Source organism: Carcharhinus amblyrhynchos, chromosome 20 (assembly GCF_965287045.1).
Source record: "Carcharhinus amblyrhynchos chromosome 20, sCarAmb.v2.hapA, whole genome shotgun sequence".
NCBI lineage: Eukaryota > Metazoa > Chordata > Chondrichthyes > Carcharhiniformes > Carcharhinidae > Carcharhinus > Carcharhinus amblyrhynchos.
Window position 1 is genome coordinate 15,591,211 of NC_137343.1, and position 17,273 is coordinate 15,608,483.

At 41.0% G+C, this 17,273-nt stretch overlaps 1 protein-coding gene across 1 annotated transcript in view; it reads left to right on the top strand.

Annotated features, from left to right (window-relative positions):
* Positions 1–17,273, top strand: part of morc2 (MORC family CW-type zinc finger 2) — a 94,511-nt gene that overhangs the window by 10,769 nt on the left and 66,469 nt on the right. Inside the window, exons 2-7 of the mRNA XM_080208146.1 lie at positions 1,983–2,036; positions 7,155–7,189; positions 9,762–9,830; positions 13,644–13,734; positions 14,544–14,652; positions 15,708–15,867. Of these exons, the coding sequence (XP_080064272.1) occupies positions 1,983–2,036; positions 7,155–7,189; positions 9,762–9,830; positions 13,644–13,734; positions 14,544–14,652; positions 15,708–15,867 (518 nt within the window). The remainder of the gene's footprint in view (positions 1–1,982; positions 2,037–7,154; positions 7,190–9,761; positions 9,831–13,643; positions 13,735–14,543; positions 14,653–15,707; positions 15,868–17,273) is intronic.

Sequence of the window (17,273 nt, forward strand, 5' to 3'; positions counted from 1 at the left end):
ATTGCAAACCTACATGTCTAAAAATTGCAAACAGTGCAGAAAAAAAAACATTTTTACAGTCCTTAACAAAATTACAGTCATTACATTTCAAAACTTAAAACTACATACGTGCCTCAAATTTTACTGCGTGCCGTTATTTCTCAGATTGGCACACAGTTATGCAGGCCGAGGGTATTCTGCAGTTCTTGGGCCCTTGGTCTGCCTCTGTTAAAGGGCCTTATAGTGTGGCCTTTCCCCATTGTGCCTTTGCGGCAGCTGTCCCAAGCTTCAGCGCATCCTTCAGCATGTAGCTTGGACCTTGGAATGTGCCAGTCTGCAACACCCAGTTGAGGACAGTTCTTTCAACTGGAGGATCAGCAAGTTTTGGGCAGACCAAAGTGTGTCCTTCACCGAGTTGATGACCCTCCAGCAGCAGTTGATATTTGTCTCGGTTTGCGTCACCTAGCTGCTTGGGATGAACCTCGACAAATACCACTGCGTCTCACTCCAGACCTTTGCAAAGGCACATTCCACAAGGAGGTGTGTGACCGTCTCATCAGCCCTGCAGCTGCTTCGAGGGCAGCGTGCGGTGATGTTGAGACCTCGAGCATGCATAAAGGACCTGACGGGGAGTGCCCTTCTCACCAGCAGCCAAGCCAGATCTTAGTGCTTGTTTGTGAGTTCTGGTGATGAGGCGTTCTGCCAGATGACACTGACAGTCTGCTCAGGGAACCAGCTGACAGGATCCACCATCTTTTTCTCTCTGAGCCTCCAGGATGTTACGTGCTGACCACTGCTTAATCGCCATGTGGTCAAAGGTGTGTTTGCGGAAATATTTCTCCACGAAGGGCAGGTGCTGCGGTACAGTCCAACTACTTAGAGCGTTCCGCGGCAGTGTGGCCAGACCCATCCTCTGCAATGCTTGGGACAGGTAGAACCTCAAAAAGTGGTGGCACTTGCTGTTAGTGTACCAAGGATCCCAACGCCGCCCTTGTCCTGATGACCACTTTTGTGTGCGGCTGCATCAAGCTGTGTGTAGATCCTCGGTACACTAACAGCAACTGTTGCAGAAATACTGCAACTGATCTGATGGCTTACGTAGATTGCACTGCTGTGCGCACAGTTTCCTTGTAGGGTTTTAGTAAACCTCTTCCAACAAACATGTACATTTGTGTCTATTGCTAAATTATTCTTCAATGTTAGTTGTTGTGTTATAGGCACGTAGCTGATTTAGGTGCACTGCTCACTCTCCTGGATATCTCAACTGAAGATTGATTTGACTGAATATTATAATTTGAGTTTGTAGAAGAAACACAATGGTGTGTTTAATGTAGGAGTTCACAGCAATGTATCTGGGTCTTTTTTTCAATACCTAATTACTGCAGCTGCTGATTTTGTTCCGTTATGGTAATAGCCAACGTTTCCCACTATCCATGTGTGCATTTTTCAAAAATGTTTCAAAAATAATTTATGGTGATAAGTTACATAACAATTTGCATAATAGTGTCAAGAATTTAAAAGAAATACTTGTTGCATATTTAATATGGTAATTTTATTTGATCACCACAAAGGGCTCCCAATATGTGTGACAGACCTGATAATTGGGAAGACTGAATATTTCACCCAGATTGCCGATCATGGGATCTTGCTGTGTGCTACCATGTTGGCCAACTTAACCATAATGATCATTGTACTTTCAAATTAATAAAGACTTGAAACATTTCTAAGGAATGTGAAAAGGCACTGAAGACATAATCACATAATTTAGAATACTATTTTTAGACACTCAAATTTGGAGGGAAAAGAATCTATAATAGTATTGATGTGCTAGGTTGACCATTCAAGTAGATATAATGTGAAAAGTTCACCTCATTGTTCTACTTGACTGTTCTAATACCAGATGGCGCTGAATTTTTTTGTATGCAACCAAGTTTTGCTGGCATTCTCATGGCAAGACTTGACTGAGAGTATCTTTTTCAAACAATTTCCTCCTTAAATTTCAGAACCACTCATGAGTTTCTTTTTGGAGCTTTGGCAGAACTAGTGGACAATGCCAGGTAAGAGAATGATTTTGCTGAGATCTTACAGCTCTTATCTCACATTTAGAAACTTCCTTGAAATGATCATGAGTGGAATAGTTGCAGGTGTTTACCATTGTCCTTTCTATACTTATTCAGTGAATTCAGTATCATTAAGGCCACTTGGCTTCTTTATTTTCTGCTTATCCATCTGAAAAATGTCTAACTGCACTCCCTTGTTCTTTTTTCCTCTCTTGTTTGCTTGCTGACAGTGAATTCTCCCTTGGTTTCCACTTGGTTTATGTAAATGCTCCTCCTCCTCGGTACCCTGATTTAATACCAAGTTGAAGCCCAAGGAAAATGCTTGGGCAATGTTGTTGTCATTAGAAATATCATCCGTGTGTGAAATAGTTTAATGTCTGCCTGATCCACTGGTCAAATAATATTAAAAGTTTCTACGCATTGGTTCTTTAGTGGGGAATTTCTGCAAAGTAATGTAAACGGGACTCATTGTCATAGGTATGGGCAGCTGGCCATTATTCTGATTTCCTTCATCCACTAAAGCAGCGCATCCATCCAAGAGCTCACGCACACAGGAGTTCGATATCGGCAGGGGTGGGTGCACCTGAAGGCATTACATTTGGACAGTGACACACTGGTAAGCGGCCATGACTACTGGGGCCAAGGCAGCTCTTGAAACAAGCATAACTGGATTGGTCCTGAACTGGGAGAATCTGAGAAAGGAGACAAGAAGAGTGGTGCAGTGGTTAGCACTGCTGTATCACGGTGCTGGGCACCCAGGTTCAATTCGGGCCTTGGATGTCAATGTGGCATTTGTGTGTCCTTCCTGTGTTTGTGTGGGTTTCCTCCACGTGCTCCGGTTTTTCCTCAGTAAGTTAGGGGGATTAGCCATGCTAAATGCAAAGGGTTATGGGGATACAGCAGGGGGATGGGTCTAGGTAAGATGCTGTTTCGGAGAGTAGGTGCAGATTCACTGGCCCAAATGGCTTCATCCTGCACTGCCCAGATTCTATGGAAAATGCCCCATTAGGAATGGATTTCCATAGCTGGGCTGGAAGAGGATTGGAAAGAGCTGGCATATGAGCCTTGTGTAGGAACCTAGAATAACAATCAAGCCAAGCTTCATGTTCTGTGTGTAACTGAGTGAAAATGGTTCCGGCTGTTGGAGCTGTGGTCTCCAGCTTCATTTTTATCCTTTGCTAATTGGGTACCCTTTAGGTTATCATCAATACCTTCCCAGGCAAATATGACAAGTGGGAAATCTGCTAACTCTGATAGTAAAACTTGCATTTATTTGGCGTATTTAATATTTACATGAAGTTTTTACATGTAAGTATTTACATCAAAGAAAATTTGATATCCAGTAACAGGAAATATTCAGGCAGATGAATGGGTGAAGATTTTTGTTCTCAGGAGTGTGTTAAAGGAAAGAGTGGTTAAGGAAGAGAATGCCAGAACTTGAGCCCATGGTAGATTAAAGCATGGGCAGCCATGCTGGATTGATTAAAATTGGGGATGCTTGATCAGAATTGGAGGGTTGCAGCTATATCTTGTATGTTGGTACTGGAGCAGATTACAGGAGTGGAGGTTGATGTTTGCAAATAGTTTCATCCGACCTTGGTCGCCAGGGAAAGGGATGAAGTTGGTGGCTTGGGGAATGGAGTTTGTAATTTTAAATAAATTACTGTGGCAGGCGGGATTAAACTGTGGAGTTCTAGGAAGGATGGGAAAGCATTCAAGGACTTTGGAGAGGAAGGTGGCAAAGATGGAGGGGGTTGACTTGTCTTTTTTTTGAAAGGATAGTGTCAATAGACTTGGAGATAGGACCGTTCACTGCTTTGGTTGCTGAGAAATACACGAGCAACCTACAGTTTTTTGCATGGGCCATGTGCTTTGCATTTACGCAGCCATAAGTGAATAACTCACTTATAACATTGAATGGGGCACACTATTTAGAAAATTTGCATGCCCTAAGCTTTATCCTGACATTTTGTTATAAACCTGCCAAATCTCTGGCACTCCTGCCATTCAATTCATTATTTAACGCTTGAAGCACTAGGGAAGGTTTCTAATGATTTTTCATGCATTCTGGGCATGACTGTGGGCTGTGTTTCCTACTGAAAATAGCAAACAGTCACATAACCCTACCACCATGGCTTAACCTACAATAGGATTTCAAGAAACTAATTCAGAACTGAACACAACAGCTGAAAGAGAAAGCCAGGACACCATTTTGTGTGGAATATCTGATGGAGAAATCTTAGTTTCCTATGGGATTGCTGTCTCCTTCAGTATCCTTTTTGCAGAAGTTTTAATTTCAGATTTTACCATTCCAGTTTTTTTCTTGAGCATTATGACCCTTAGAATGGGTCACAGAATTGTGTCAGCACAAAAGAGGCCATTTGGCTTCTTGTATCTGTACCGCTTGCTGCAAAGCAACTCAACTAACTCTTATGCAGCTATTCCCACTCCTGTGATTTTTTTTCCATGTAGCCCTGCAAGTCTTTTCTCTGAATAATTATCCAATTCCATTTGGGAAGTCATGATAGAAACTGACTCTTCCTTTCCAGACAGTGCATTCCAGAATCTTAATCATTTGTTGCAAGGAAGAAAAGTGACCTAAAAAGAGAACCTGTTTCGCTCAACACCTAATCTGAACATTTCCAACAATTTTTTATTTTTCTTTCCAATTTCCAGCACCTGCAGTATTTTGAATTTGATTTTTATTTGCTGTTTTTTCACTTTTGAGAAACCTTAATGCTTCCTAACTTATTTAACCTAGCTCTGAATAATTGGCGCGGTAATTTGTTTATGAAACGTTTATTCAGCAACTTGAAGTAAATAGTCTACAATGTTACCTTTCATGAGAAATGTTTTTCAACACAGTTCTGTGCCATGTGAGTCATGGTGAAAACTCCCTGCGTTAAGCTTGGTTTTCTCCTGTAACCTATGTAGCTATTGTAAACCATACTTAATTCAGTTGGAGGGTCCTTTATTATAAAACATAAAATGTAAATAAGGATTCTCCAGTTCAATTGATAAGAGTAGACCTGAATAGATCTGTGAGGTCCAGGGTCTGATGCCTGGCCTGATCTTAATCGAACGTAGCAATAGGAGTGCAAAAATTAACCCCATTGCACTTGGGTTGCAGAATGGAAATCAACTAAAATTTATCTTTCTGCTGGCACGCTCATAAGTGGCAATGTTAGACATTGTTGTAATATGCTACATATTTGAATAACCTGTTGATACTCCTTGTCTGGACTGACAGATGAATTGGATGAAATACTGGAGGATAACTGTCACTCATAAATCCCTGCACCAGCGAGGTTCAGTACTTTCAGCAAAGAGAACGAAACAAAAACTAGACAGCTTGCATACATGATCTGCAATGAGGGCATAGAAATTAAGTACAATGTATTGTGTGTAAAATTGTCATATTCTGAAATTGGGTTTGGAAGTTTTTCAAGCTTTTGTCAGATTTGCAGCAAGTGAGCACATCCACCTACAGTTACGCCTCTTAATGAATTCAGCACAGACTTGGGATGCAATTATGTTGCTACTTTGTTTATCTAGTGGGTATGAGGCCACAGATGATTACTTCCCTTAGTTTACTGAAAAGGCTGCTGTCTAGTTGAATGTGAGCATTGGGGCTAATATATTCACATGAATGGAGGATTGGTTAATGAACTGAAAAGATTAAGAGTAAACAGAACCATTTTCAAGTTGACAGGCTGTTTAGTGGAGAGTTGGATCAATGCTGGGGCTCAGGTATTTACAATCTATATCAATGAGTTGGGTGCATTATTGTTTCATCATCAAAGCTAGGTTAAATAGTAAGTTGTGAGGGGGCCATTGGTGTTGTAGAGGGATATAGGTCTGTTAAGCAGGTGGGCACATGGAATATAATGTGGGGAAATATAGAGTTATTCACTTTTGGTAGGGAGAATAGAAAATTAGAATACATTTTAATGATGAGAAATCTAGCAATGGATGCCATTGTATAAAAAACATAATGCAAGTACAGCAAGCAGTTCGTTAGACACAGAGCATGTTGTATTGCAAAGAGATTTGGGTGTAAGAGTAAGGAAGCCACAGTTGTATATGCTTTGGGGAGACCACATCTGTCTTGGTTTCTTTGTGAGGAAGGATATAATTGGCAGTGGAACAGAGGTTCACTGGATTAATTCCTGAGATAAGAATCTTGTCCGCCAATGAAAGTTTGAGGGGAATCGGCCCATACACAAGCTCAGAGAACGAGAAGGGATTTCATTGAAATGTAGGATTTGAAGGAGGCTTGACAAGGTAGACAGATTTGTTTCCCTGGCAGGAGAGTCTTGAACTAGGGGGCATGATCTCAGGATAGGGGGTCAATCATTGAAGATTGAGAAGGAATTTCTGCACTCCAGATTGTGAATTATTAAGATGTGTGGTGAAGGTGGTTGGAGGAGGCTTGTACATTCAAGTCTTATTTCTTAGGTTCTTACATAACTGAGTAAATCCTTTCTAAATCTGGTAACGTTTCTATTCAACATCTGATTTGCCTTCCAATTGGGGATGGAGAACGTTGCTGCACTAAAATGTTAGAAATGAAATTATATTGCATGTTTAATGGCTTCTGCATTAATTTTTCTCCATTCCAGTACCGTGAATAGAAATGACAAAATTAAAAACTAAACATGATAGAAACGCATATCAGTCAGTATCTGAAAAGAGAATAGTCAAGTTGCTGTTTTGGATAAAGTCATCTATCTAAAGGTATTGATAGAATTTCTGTAAATTTTTTCATTTTCTATGGATTGATCATTGCTACAACATATATTCTTAGCTGTGAAGCTGGTACAAATTTGGAAAAGGACAAGAGGTGCGGAGGAGGAATTAAGGCCAACAAGTAATAACGTGGGGTCTGTAATGTATCATGCCAAATGAATTGAATTGCTTTGAGTGCATATTTTCTGCCCCTACAACAAGCCTCATTTCCAACATATGCTAGTGTTCTGTAAAGCGTAAAGGCCCAAAATTTAAAAAGTGATTGTAGAGACCTTGAAAGATTTTACTTTCAGTCTCTTGGCAGTATGTTCTCAAATCTTCCATCGTAGATTTCAGTCAATTATTTCTTTGTGTTAAATTTTATAGGGATGCAGCTGCTACAAGAATGGACATTTACACTGGTAAGTTAAGGTGTAATCACTTCTATCTTTCTCAATTAATCAGGTGCTTAAAAAAAATCCTGAAACTATGGTTGTGCTATCCCGCAGATTGTCTCTGCAAGTCTGCACCCAGCAAATCCCCCAAACAGTGAGTTTAGATTTGTGTCGTGCTGAGGACATGAGCTAAATAGAGACTGAATGTTTCTGAGAAGAAAGAAAAATTGGCTAGGTGCTGTCCCTGGGCTGCTTTCCAACACCTAAGAACAGGTTGTTGAATACTGGCAAAAGTCTGGGAGCAGGTCTACTACCCACGCAGTCAGGCAGGAAATTTCATGTGGATTCTGCCTTGAGAAGCAGACGGATGATAGCTCTCAAAAGCACACGGTGTACACACCAGTTTCATGTTTTATCATTACCTGGGTCTTGATTACATCAGTTCTGCACTTGATTGGATGAATGTCACACCAAGGAACAATTATGTCTTCATGTACGCAGTGAGCTATAATAAAATTGAAAAAGTAGAATCTCAAGTTATTACCATTCAAGAACAGAATTGTTGAGATTGTTTGCATGAAGGCATAATTCATTTGACCTGTTTTTTTTTTGAGCGAAGTGGGTGCAGTATGAGAGATTTGAATTTTTTAATGGTCCCCAAAGCACCTTTCTGGAACACCTCTGTTTACTTTGTACAATGTAGCGACTATTTAAATTGCCTTTCTCACATTTTCTGCTCTTCATTCCACTCCTGGTGTAGAGTTCCAAGTCCACTGATAATTCTACAGTGCCACATCCAAGCAGCTATTGTTCATATAAATCTAGACATTGTAAGTTGCAGGCTGTCTAACCATGAAGGACATACTCTCCACGCCGCATCTTCAGGAGTTATTGTAAAATTATAATAGTTTGTCCCATGTTTTTTGTGTACATTATTTGTGCATCTGACCAACATACAGCATGGTGCCCACCCCTAAATTAATTGAATGAACGAAAAAACAAATTAAACTCCCTACTGATAATACTAAGACTTGTTGTCTTGGATAGTCGGTTGACATTTCCAATAATTTGGAAATTGGCAGATGGGAGGAACAAATTCAGGTCGTGCAGTAATAGCGAGAAATGATTGTAGTAATGAACAGGTGAAAAATAAAAGAACTTTGGTAATTTACTCACAGCTTCTCTGCAATTGCATCAACAAAAAAGGCAATGTAGACTAAGCGAATGGGAAATGACCTGAGGTATTTCAGTAGTCAAACTACATTAAACAAGGGTAACATTTTGACCACACAAGTGTTAGACAATGACCATCTCCAACAAGAAAGAATCTTAACTAACTTCACTTGATGCTCAGCTGTATTATCATCACTGAATCCCTGACCACCACCATCCTAGTATTCACCACAAACTTAAAACCAGATATATACTGAAGCCACAAGAGCAGGTCAGAGACTGGGAATTCTGTGACAAGTAACACACCATCTAACTCTGAAAATTCTGTCCACCATCTGCCAGGCACAAATCAGGAGTGTAATGGAATACTGTACTCTTGCCTGGTTGAGTGGAACTCTAACTGGGGAAGCTCAGCGCCATCTAGGACAAAGCAACCTGCTTGACTGGCACTCCACATGCTAGCTTAAACATTCACTCCCACCACCAGCACACAGTGGCAAAAGTGTATAAGATGCAGTGTAGCACTTATCAAGTCTTCTTTAACAGCACCTTTCAAACTTGTCATTTCTACCACTGAGAAGGACATGGGCATCAGATGCATGGGAGCACTGCCATTTGCAAGTTCCCCTCCAAGTTGCACATCATCCTGATTTAGAACTGCATCACCATTCCTTCATGGTTTTTGGATCAAACATCTCGAAATTCTCCCTATGGGTATACAGATACTGTGTGGACCCCAACAAACCATCATCACCTCAGGGCAACTATGAATGGGCAACAAATGCTGACCTTGCCACTGGCACTAATATTGTTTGAACAATTTTTTTAAACGTGCAAGAAGTGACTGCCATTTGCAGGATTTTTAATCTTAAGTGAGTACAAATTGCAAAACAATTGCTGTCAAATTACTGAAGTTAGTCAATTCCTTTATCTCATTCATCCCTCCCATGCCAACATATGCACACCATCCCTCCCTCCTATATTGTCCCCTTTTTAGTTCCCTATAAGCAGATGTGAATGGCAAAATATAGCAGTTTGCCATTTCCTTTTGCCTCAGAGACCTCCTAGGCCTATCTTGCATAGTATAGATGGCAGTCCTTTGTACCAATGACAATAAACTTAATGAAGGGAGAGGCAGTCTCCATTAATTTCTGGTGCTTGAAGATCCACAGTATAAACTACCCATTACTTGCCGTTTTAGGACATTAAATCGGTGGTGTTGTTCACCAGTGATGGCTGTTATGGGCATTACATGTTGCTTTGATGCTCTTCTGTGGGGAGGTTAGCTATTTCAAGTGTCTTTACTCAGCTCCTAAACCATGTTACGTCTGGCATGTGTTGCTTTGTGTTTACACTCTGATAGAAGTACTTCTGTGTATTTTGTGCCCCCAGTGGTTCTAACTAAAATTCAATATCTGTTTTTCAGTGCAGAATATAGATTTGCGAGGAACATTCATGCTATGTTTTCTGGACGATGGAGCTGGAATGGATTGCAGTAAGTAAACATCATCCTGATGTGATGCTTAAGAATTGGCATAAATAGGAATGCAATTCAAACAGTGGTATAATCTGAGATGGTGAATTTTCTTTCTTTAAAGTAACTGGAGATAAATAATTGCACAATGAGGGCTGTCTTTGCTCAAATATATTGTATCCGATGTATGTGTTCACAATTCTGCTCAGGGCAAGGTTCTGGATCCCCACCCTGCTGTCAAAGTGAAGAGAGGTGAGGAGTTCTTGCCATGGAAATAAGAAGTGCAAGACAATGCAGGCTGTTCAAGAGCAGTTGCCAATAGTGAGTTTAATTTGATGGCTATTAATTTTGGAAACAACCAATAGTAGTTACTGTTTTGTAAACTGCAATTGAAGCCAGATAGTGGACTCCAGGTAATAGAGCAGCTTGAGTTTCTTTTACTGCTGCAGTTTCTGGTTGGCTTTTTCAATACTACAATGCTTGCAATCTGCCATACAACCTTAAATCCAGAGTTTTATCTGATACTGCTAATAATTAAATTTGGCATTCTTTTTCCTGTCCCCAAAAATCCAAAGACTTGTTCAGCAGGCTTGAATATGGAACTTTTTTGATTCAGAGGTTTATAGCATGGAAACAGGCCCTTTGGCTCAACTTGTCCACGCCACCCTTTTTTTTGTACAACTATTGCCCCCGTTTGGCCCATATCCCTCTACATCCATCTTATCCACGAAACTGTCTAAATGCTTTTTAAAAGACAAATTTGTACCCACCTTGACTACTATCTCTGGCAACTCATTCTAGATGCTCATCACCCTCCTGCATGAAAATATTGCCCCTCTGGAACCTTTTGTATCTTTCCCCTCTCGCCACAAACCTATGCCCTCTAGTTTTAGACTCCCCTACCTTTGGGGAAAAATGTTGACTATCTATCTTATTTATGTTCCTCATTTTTATAAGCCTCTATAAGATCACCCTTAAGCCTCTTACATTCCAGAGGAAAAAGAAGTCACAGTCTACCCAGCCTCTCCTTTATAACTAAAGCCATCAAGCCCCAGTAGCATTCTAGTAAGTCTTTCCTGCACGCTTTTTATTTTAATATATCCTTTCTATAATAGGATGATCAGAACTATACACAGTATTCCAAGTTTGGCCTTACCAACGTCTTGTACAACTTCAACGAGACATCCCAACTCCTATATTCAATGTTCTGACCAGTGAAACCAAGCATGCAAATGTTGTCTTCACCATGGTGTCCACCTGTGATTCCACCTTTAAGAAGCTATGAACCAGTACCCCTAGAGCTCTTTGTTTTATAGCTCTCCCGAACGCCCTACCATTAACTGAGTTAAGCCCTGCACTGGTTCAGTCTACTAAAATGCATCGCCTTGCATTTATCTAAATTAAACTCCATCTGCCATTCATCAATCCACTGGCCCCATTGATCAAGATTCTGTTGCCCTATACCCTTCAAGGGATCCACTTGATTCCAACTGCCCACGCATGTCACATGCCTCCTTCTTTTGACCAGGGTCTCAATATTCAGAGTCATCCAGAGTTCCCTACTTCTATCAGCCTTGCCCCTCACTCTAAGAGGAATGTGTTTAGCCTGAACACACATCTGAAAGCCTCCCATTTACCAGATGTCCCTTTGCTTGCCAACAGATGCCTGCAATCAACTTTTGAAAGTTCCTGTCTAACACCATCAAAATTGGCCTTCCCCCAATTTAGAACTTTAACTTTTGGGCTAGACCTATCATTCTCCATAGCTATCTTAAAACTAATGGAATTATGGTCACTGGTCCCAAAGTGATCCCTGACTGTCACCTGCCCTTCCTTGTTCCCCAAGAGGAAGTCAAGTTTTGCCCCCTCTCTAGTTGGGCCATCCACCTATTGAATGAGAAATTCCTCCTGAATACACTCAACAAATTTTTCTCCATCTAACCTCCTAATACTATTCAATACCATACAATGGGAGTTTTCAAAATTACAGCCAGGCAATGCGAGAAAGGGATGGATTATTCATTGCACAGTTGAAGGCTACAAATCATTCTCATTATAGTGGGATTAATTACAATGAAGTTAATTTTGTTAGCAACATTAGGTGAAATCTTGACTAGAGTTTTCAGTTTATTTCTTTAAAGGGTACTGGGGGAAATGCAAATGAAGTTAATAAGTTATAAGGATTAATAAGCATTAATTTTTCATCAAGAATAAACTTGAAATTATACAGTCAGCTAATTATTTTGAAGTGTTGTCCCTGTTATGTTGACGATTTTAGACTTGTACTAACTTCAGTCATTGCTTGTGGTTGATAGTGCAGTTGATGGGACACAATTGTGGACCTTTGGTAAGAACTCAATAACCGTCTTCTCTCCATTATTTTAACTGGTATATCGGGTGTACCCACTACCCCTGCACAGTCAACATTTGCTCAAAAAAAACCTTACAAATTCTACATTATTGTCACCATTGTTGTTTTGGTTAGTTCACTTAAAGTTGATGGGGCAACACCACCCTAAGTTGTGCTTGAAATTACAGCTTTATTCATGGATTTCAGTCTTTGTCCAGCATCTTGCCTAAAGTGGAAACATGTTGGCCATCCTACATTTGTATGTAAAACTGATTATTATCCTCAGTACTGTCATTCTGCAGTGTGACAGTTTTTCAGTAAATAACTTGGCACAATTTGGGCTTTATCTCTTTAGTCTGAAGTTTGCTAAACTGTACCAGCAGAGTGTATAAAATGTAAGCTTATGTAAGGGCAGCACAGTGGTTAGCACAGCTGCTTCACAGCTCCAGGGACCTGGGTTTGATTCCTGGTTTGGGTCACTGTCTGTGTGGAGTTTGCACATTCTCCTCATGTCTGTGTGAGTTTCCTCTGGGTGCTCCGGTTACCTCCCACAGTCCAAAGATATGCAGGTTAGGTTGATTGGCCGTGCTAAAATTGCCCCTTGGTGTCCTGAGATGCTTAGGTTAGAGGGATTAGCGGGTAAATATGCAGGAGTATAGGAGTAGGGATTGGGTTGCATTGTGCTTGGTGCAGACTCGATGGACCAAATGGCCTCTTGCTGCACTGTAGGGTTTCTATAACTCTAATTGTGAATGTAGAAAAGCTAGAAGTTGACGAGAACCTAAATTGTACCAATCCAGATGGTGGGCAGAAAATAGTGTGACCGAGGAGTATTCATGCTGTTCTCTGCTGTTGTTACTCTTGATCTGTTCAAGCTACATGAAGGTGAGATTTTATTACTTCACTACTCCCCTTGTTCAAGATTGCAAACCACACACAATTTGTTTGCTCCAAGTAATCCCTGCTGGTAAACAAAAATGCCTCCTGATTGATATTGTTTATCCTTTAAGGGATTTAGTGAAGCATAATAGATTTCACAATGGGGTGGCAGATGCTGAAAAACTTTGTGTAGAACTGCATACTACTCCACTGCATGGTGCTCTGGAGTTGAATATGACTGCTTGAAAAAGCAGTATATATTGATTGTAAAAAGTAGTGCTGCAGTTCTGCCCAAGTATGCAAACTTTGACCTTGCTGTTTGCTGTCCCATGTAGCTTTAAACCTGGTGGTACTCAGAGTGGTGAATGAAGACAGCCATGGTTTGTTTCCCACTCCCAGCCACTAGCAAATTCTAACCATTTGTCATAATGTCATTTTCTTGGCTGTACTGCAACTTAATTTCAAGCTCCGTTAACTTGGCAAGCAACCATGGACAGGTTTATTCGCATAGGCCCAACCATGGTCTTAGCGTCATTGTCAATGCGTAGATCAGTGCTTAGATTTTATTTTTCTGGGGACCTTTCTAAGTTGTTTCTTCCCAACAGATGAGGCTGCCAGTGTCATCCAGTTTGGGAAATCTGCCAAAAGGACTCCAGAATCCACGCAGATTGGGCAGTATGGAAATGGACTCAAGTCGTATGTTTATCAATTTTTAGTGAATTCATATTTTCATTTTCATTTTGTGTTTATAATATGTTTTGGTGAAACACTGGCTTGTTCTTGTGACTCGATGGATATTGCTGACTGCTGTAGAAGTGCTTATTGGGTTTTTGTATTTTCCTTTGCCTTTTCACAATTGAAAGAACATTTAAGCAGTGGGAAAGTTAAATGCTTTAAAGCAAAAGTTCTCATCCTGCTTCTTTGAAGGTGTCGATCCTGTAGTCTTGGAAAATTTCTGCAGTCATACACCTGGAACTTGCCAAACTTCAACAAAGCCACCACTGTACAGCAGGCATAGGCAAAAGTGCTTCGGTTTGAACAACAGCTTGTGTTTTGATGTAGTCGACATTCCAAGCTTTTTTGGTGGTGGGTGGGTATTAAGCAATAGATTTTCTTTTTTAGTAGAGATAAAGGAAACAAGCAGTGGAGTAAGAAATTGGGAGGAGTGATTAAAAGCTTGCCCAAAGTTTTTTTTTTAAATGGGAAAGGGAAAATTTGAAAGATGTGGGCAGAAGAGTTTGAAAGAACGGGATGAAAGCAGTTGAGGACTTTGATTATTTTTGTGCAAGAGACATAAGATGTACAAAATGTCAGACACCTAAAATATGAGCCCTAAAATTGCAACAGATGAGACCATAGAAAGATGCATGAAGGACAAATGTAACAATGTTGTAGGAGTGTTATCGCCTCTCTGCAGATAGTTGTTAGGCATGTCAGGGAGCTAATGTTGAATAAAACATATTATAACATTTAAATCTCTTTGGTTTTCACTATACTTTGCACAGTGGTTCAATGCGAATTGGGAAAGACTTTATTCTATTCACAAAAAAAGAAGAGACAATGACCTGTGTTTTCCTCTCTCGAACATTTCACGAAGAGGAAGGGATTGATGAGGTTAGTTTTTATTTTGAAACTAAATATTCTACGTTTTTGTTTCGTTGTTGTCATTTTCCCTTTTATCTGACTTGCATAATCATTTTTTAAGGATGATATCAAGTATTTGGAGCGGAACGGTGGTGAGGTGGCACCATGGCCTAATGGTTAGCACTGCTGCCTCACAGCACCAGGGACTTGTTTGATTCTCTCCTGGAGGGACTGTCTTTTGCACATTCTCCCCATGTCTGCATGGGTTTTCTCTGGGTGCTTCAGTTTCCTCCCACAATCCGAAAGACATACTGGTTCAGTGCATTGATCATAAATTTTCCCTCAGTATACCTGAACAGGTGCCAGAATGTAGCAATTAGGGCATTTTCACACAACTTCATTGCAGTGTTAGTGTAAGCTGACTTGTGACAAATAAATAAACTTTAGCTTTAGTGCGCACCAAATGATCCCACTCCTATCCTCCCCTAATTTCCACATCAAAAGTTTATTTATTAGTCACGAGTTTACATTAACACTGCAATGAAGTTGCTGTGAAATTCCCTGGCGCTTGTTCAGGTGTACTGAGGGAGAATTTCAGTATGGTCAGTGCACCTAACAAGCACGTTTTTCGCACTGTGGGGGGGAAACTGCAGCATCCGGAGGAAACCTGTACAGAGACAGAGCGTACAGACTCCGCACAAACAGTGATCAAACCTGGGACCCTGGCAGAGGCAGTAGTGCTAACCACTGTGCCACCGTGCCGAATATCTTATTGCTCACAAGTAGGCGAAGATCGGGAACCCTGTCCGTTTCCCCTGTTTCAAACGCATGAAGCTGAAGAGAGTTTTGATACCCCTACTGCCAACCAAGCTGAGATCCAAATTTTTGAACAGAAATTGAGCTGGGGAGCTTCTGGTCTTTATCAGACAACCGTCACCAGTAAAGAAGCCTCTATATCTTGTGTTTAGTATCTTATGTTTATTAGCTGATGTGTGCACATAAGTCTGGGTGGTAATGTCCTGAACACATTGTCTGCATTCTCCATTTTAATGGCGCATGTGTCTTTTTTTTTGGGGAATGGAAAGGTGATAGTTCCACTTCCAACATGGAATTCCAAAACCAGAGAGCCCATCACTGACAACCCTGAGAAATTTGCCATTGAAACTGAACTTATCTACAAGTATTCGCCATTCAAATCTGAATCTGAGATCATGGAGCAGTTTGATAAAATCAAAGAAAGTAATGGTAAGGACCTTGTAATTTTGCAGCAATTACAACATAAAAAATGTATTTACAGTTTCACAGCTATTTTTGTGTAATGAAATGTGCCAGATGCTTTACTGAAGAAGTGATGAGCACCAAGAAGGAAGTAGAGGCATAGTGGCCTAAGAGGGCCTGGGTGCCTGTCTTGATCACTTGTCAATCCAAGTGTGCCTCTTGTGAGGTACCTTGTCAAACGCCTTCTGAAAATCAAGAAAGACCACATCCACCGGCTCTCCTCTATCCACCGCCCTAGACACATCCTCATAGAACTCCAATAAATTTGTCAGACACGACTTCCCCTTAACAAAACCGTGCTGTGTCTGCTCTATCAAGCAGTTCCCCTCAAGATGCCTCACTATTTCCTCCTTGATGACGGATTCTAACATTTTACCTACAACAGACGTTAAACTAACCGGCCTATAATTCCCTGCCTTTTGCCTGCCACCCTTCTTAAACAACGGCGTAACATTAGCCGTTTTCCAATCTTCCGGCACTTCCCCGGAATCCAGCGACATTTGGAAAATAACCACCAAGGCATCCACTATCACCTCCGCCATTTCTTTCAGAACGCTCGGATGCATTCCATCCGGTCCTGGGGACTTGTCCACAATCAGTCCCTCCAGCCTGTCGAGCACCGCCTCTCTAGTAACAATAATGTCATTGAGACCCTCCAGTCCTACCACCTTTCCATCGCTAACACCTGGCAAATTATTCACGTCTTCCTCCGTGAAGACCGAAACAAAGAAGTTATTCAAGACCTCAGCCATTTCCCCATTCCCTACCACTAAGTCCCCCCTCTCATCCTCTAAGGGTCCAACGTTCACCCTAGCCAGCCTCTTCCTTTTTATATATTTATAAAAACTCTTGCTGTCCTTTTTTATATTAAACGCTAGCCCAGCTTCATAGTTTCTCCTACCCTTCTTTATCAACTTCTTTGTCAATCTTTGTTGACATTTAAACGTCTCCCAATCCTCTTCTCACCCACTACTCTTAGCTACTCTAAACGCCTCCGCTTTTAATTTAACACTTTCCTTCACGTCCTTCGTTATCCACGGCTTATTACCTCTCCTCCTACGGTCCTTTTTAACCATCGGAATAAATTTCTGCTGAGCACCAAGAAAGATCTTAAAGATCCTCCACTGCTCCTCAGCAGACCTACCTTCCAACGCGCTCCCCCAGTCAACATTTCCTGTCCATGTCCATCATTATTGCCAGATGGCATCTGTAAAATCTTGGGCCGGTGTGTTCCATTATCCTTCACTTCGTGTTACTGTTTCAACAGGGACAGGTGTTAAGCTTGCATTCTCTTAGACCTAGCCTCATCCTCCCATTGTGCCTGCAGCCAACCACACAACTTGTGTCAGGCTGCATATTACAATTATGGTAAT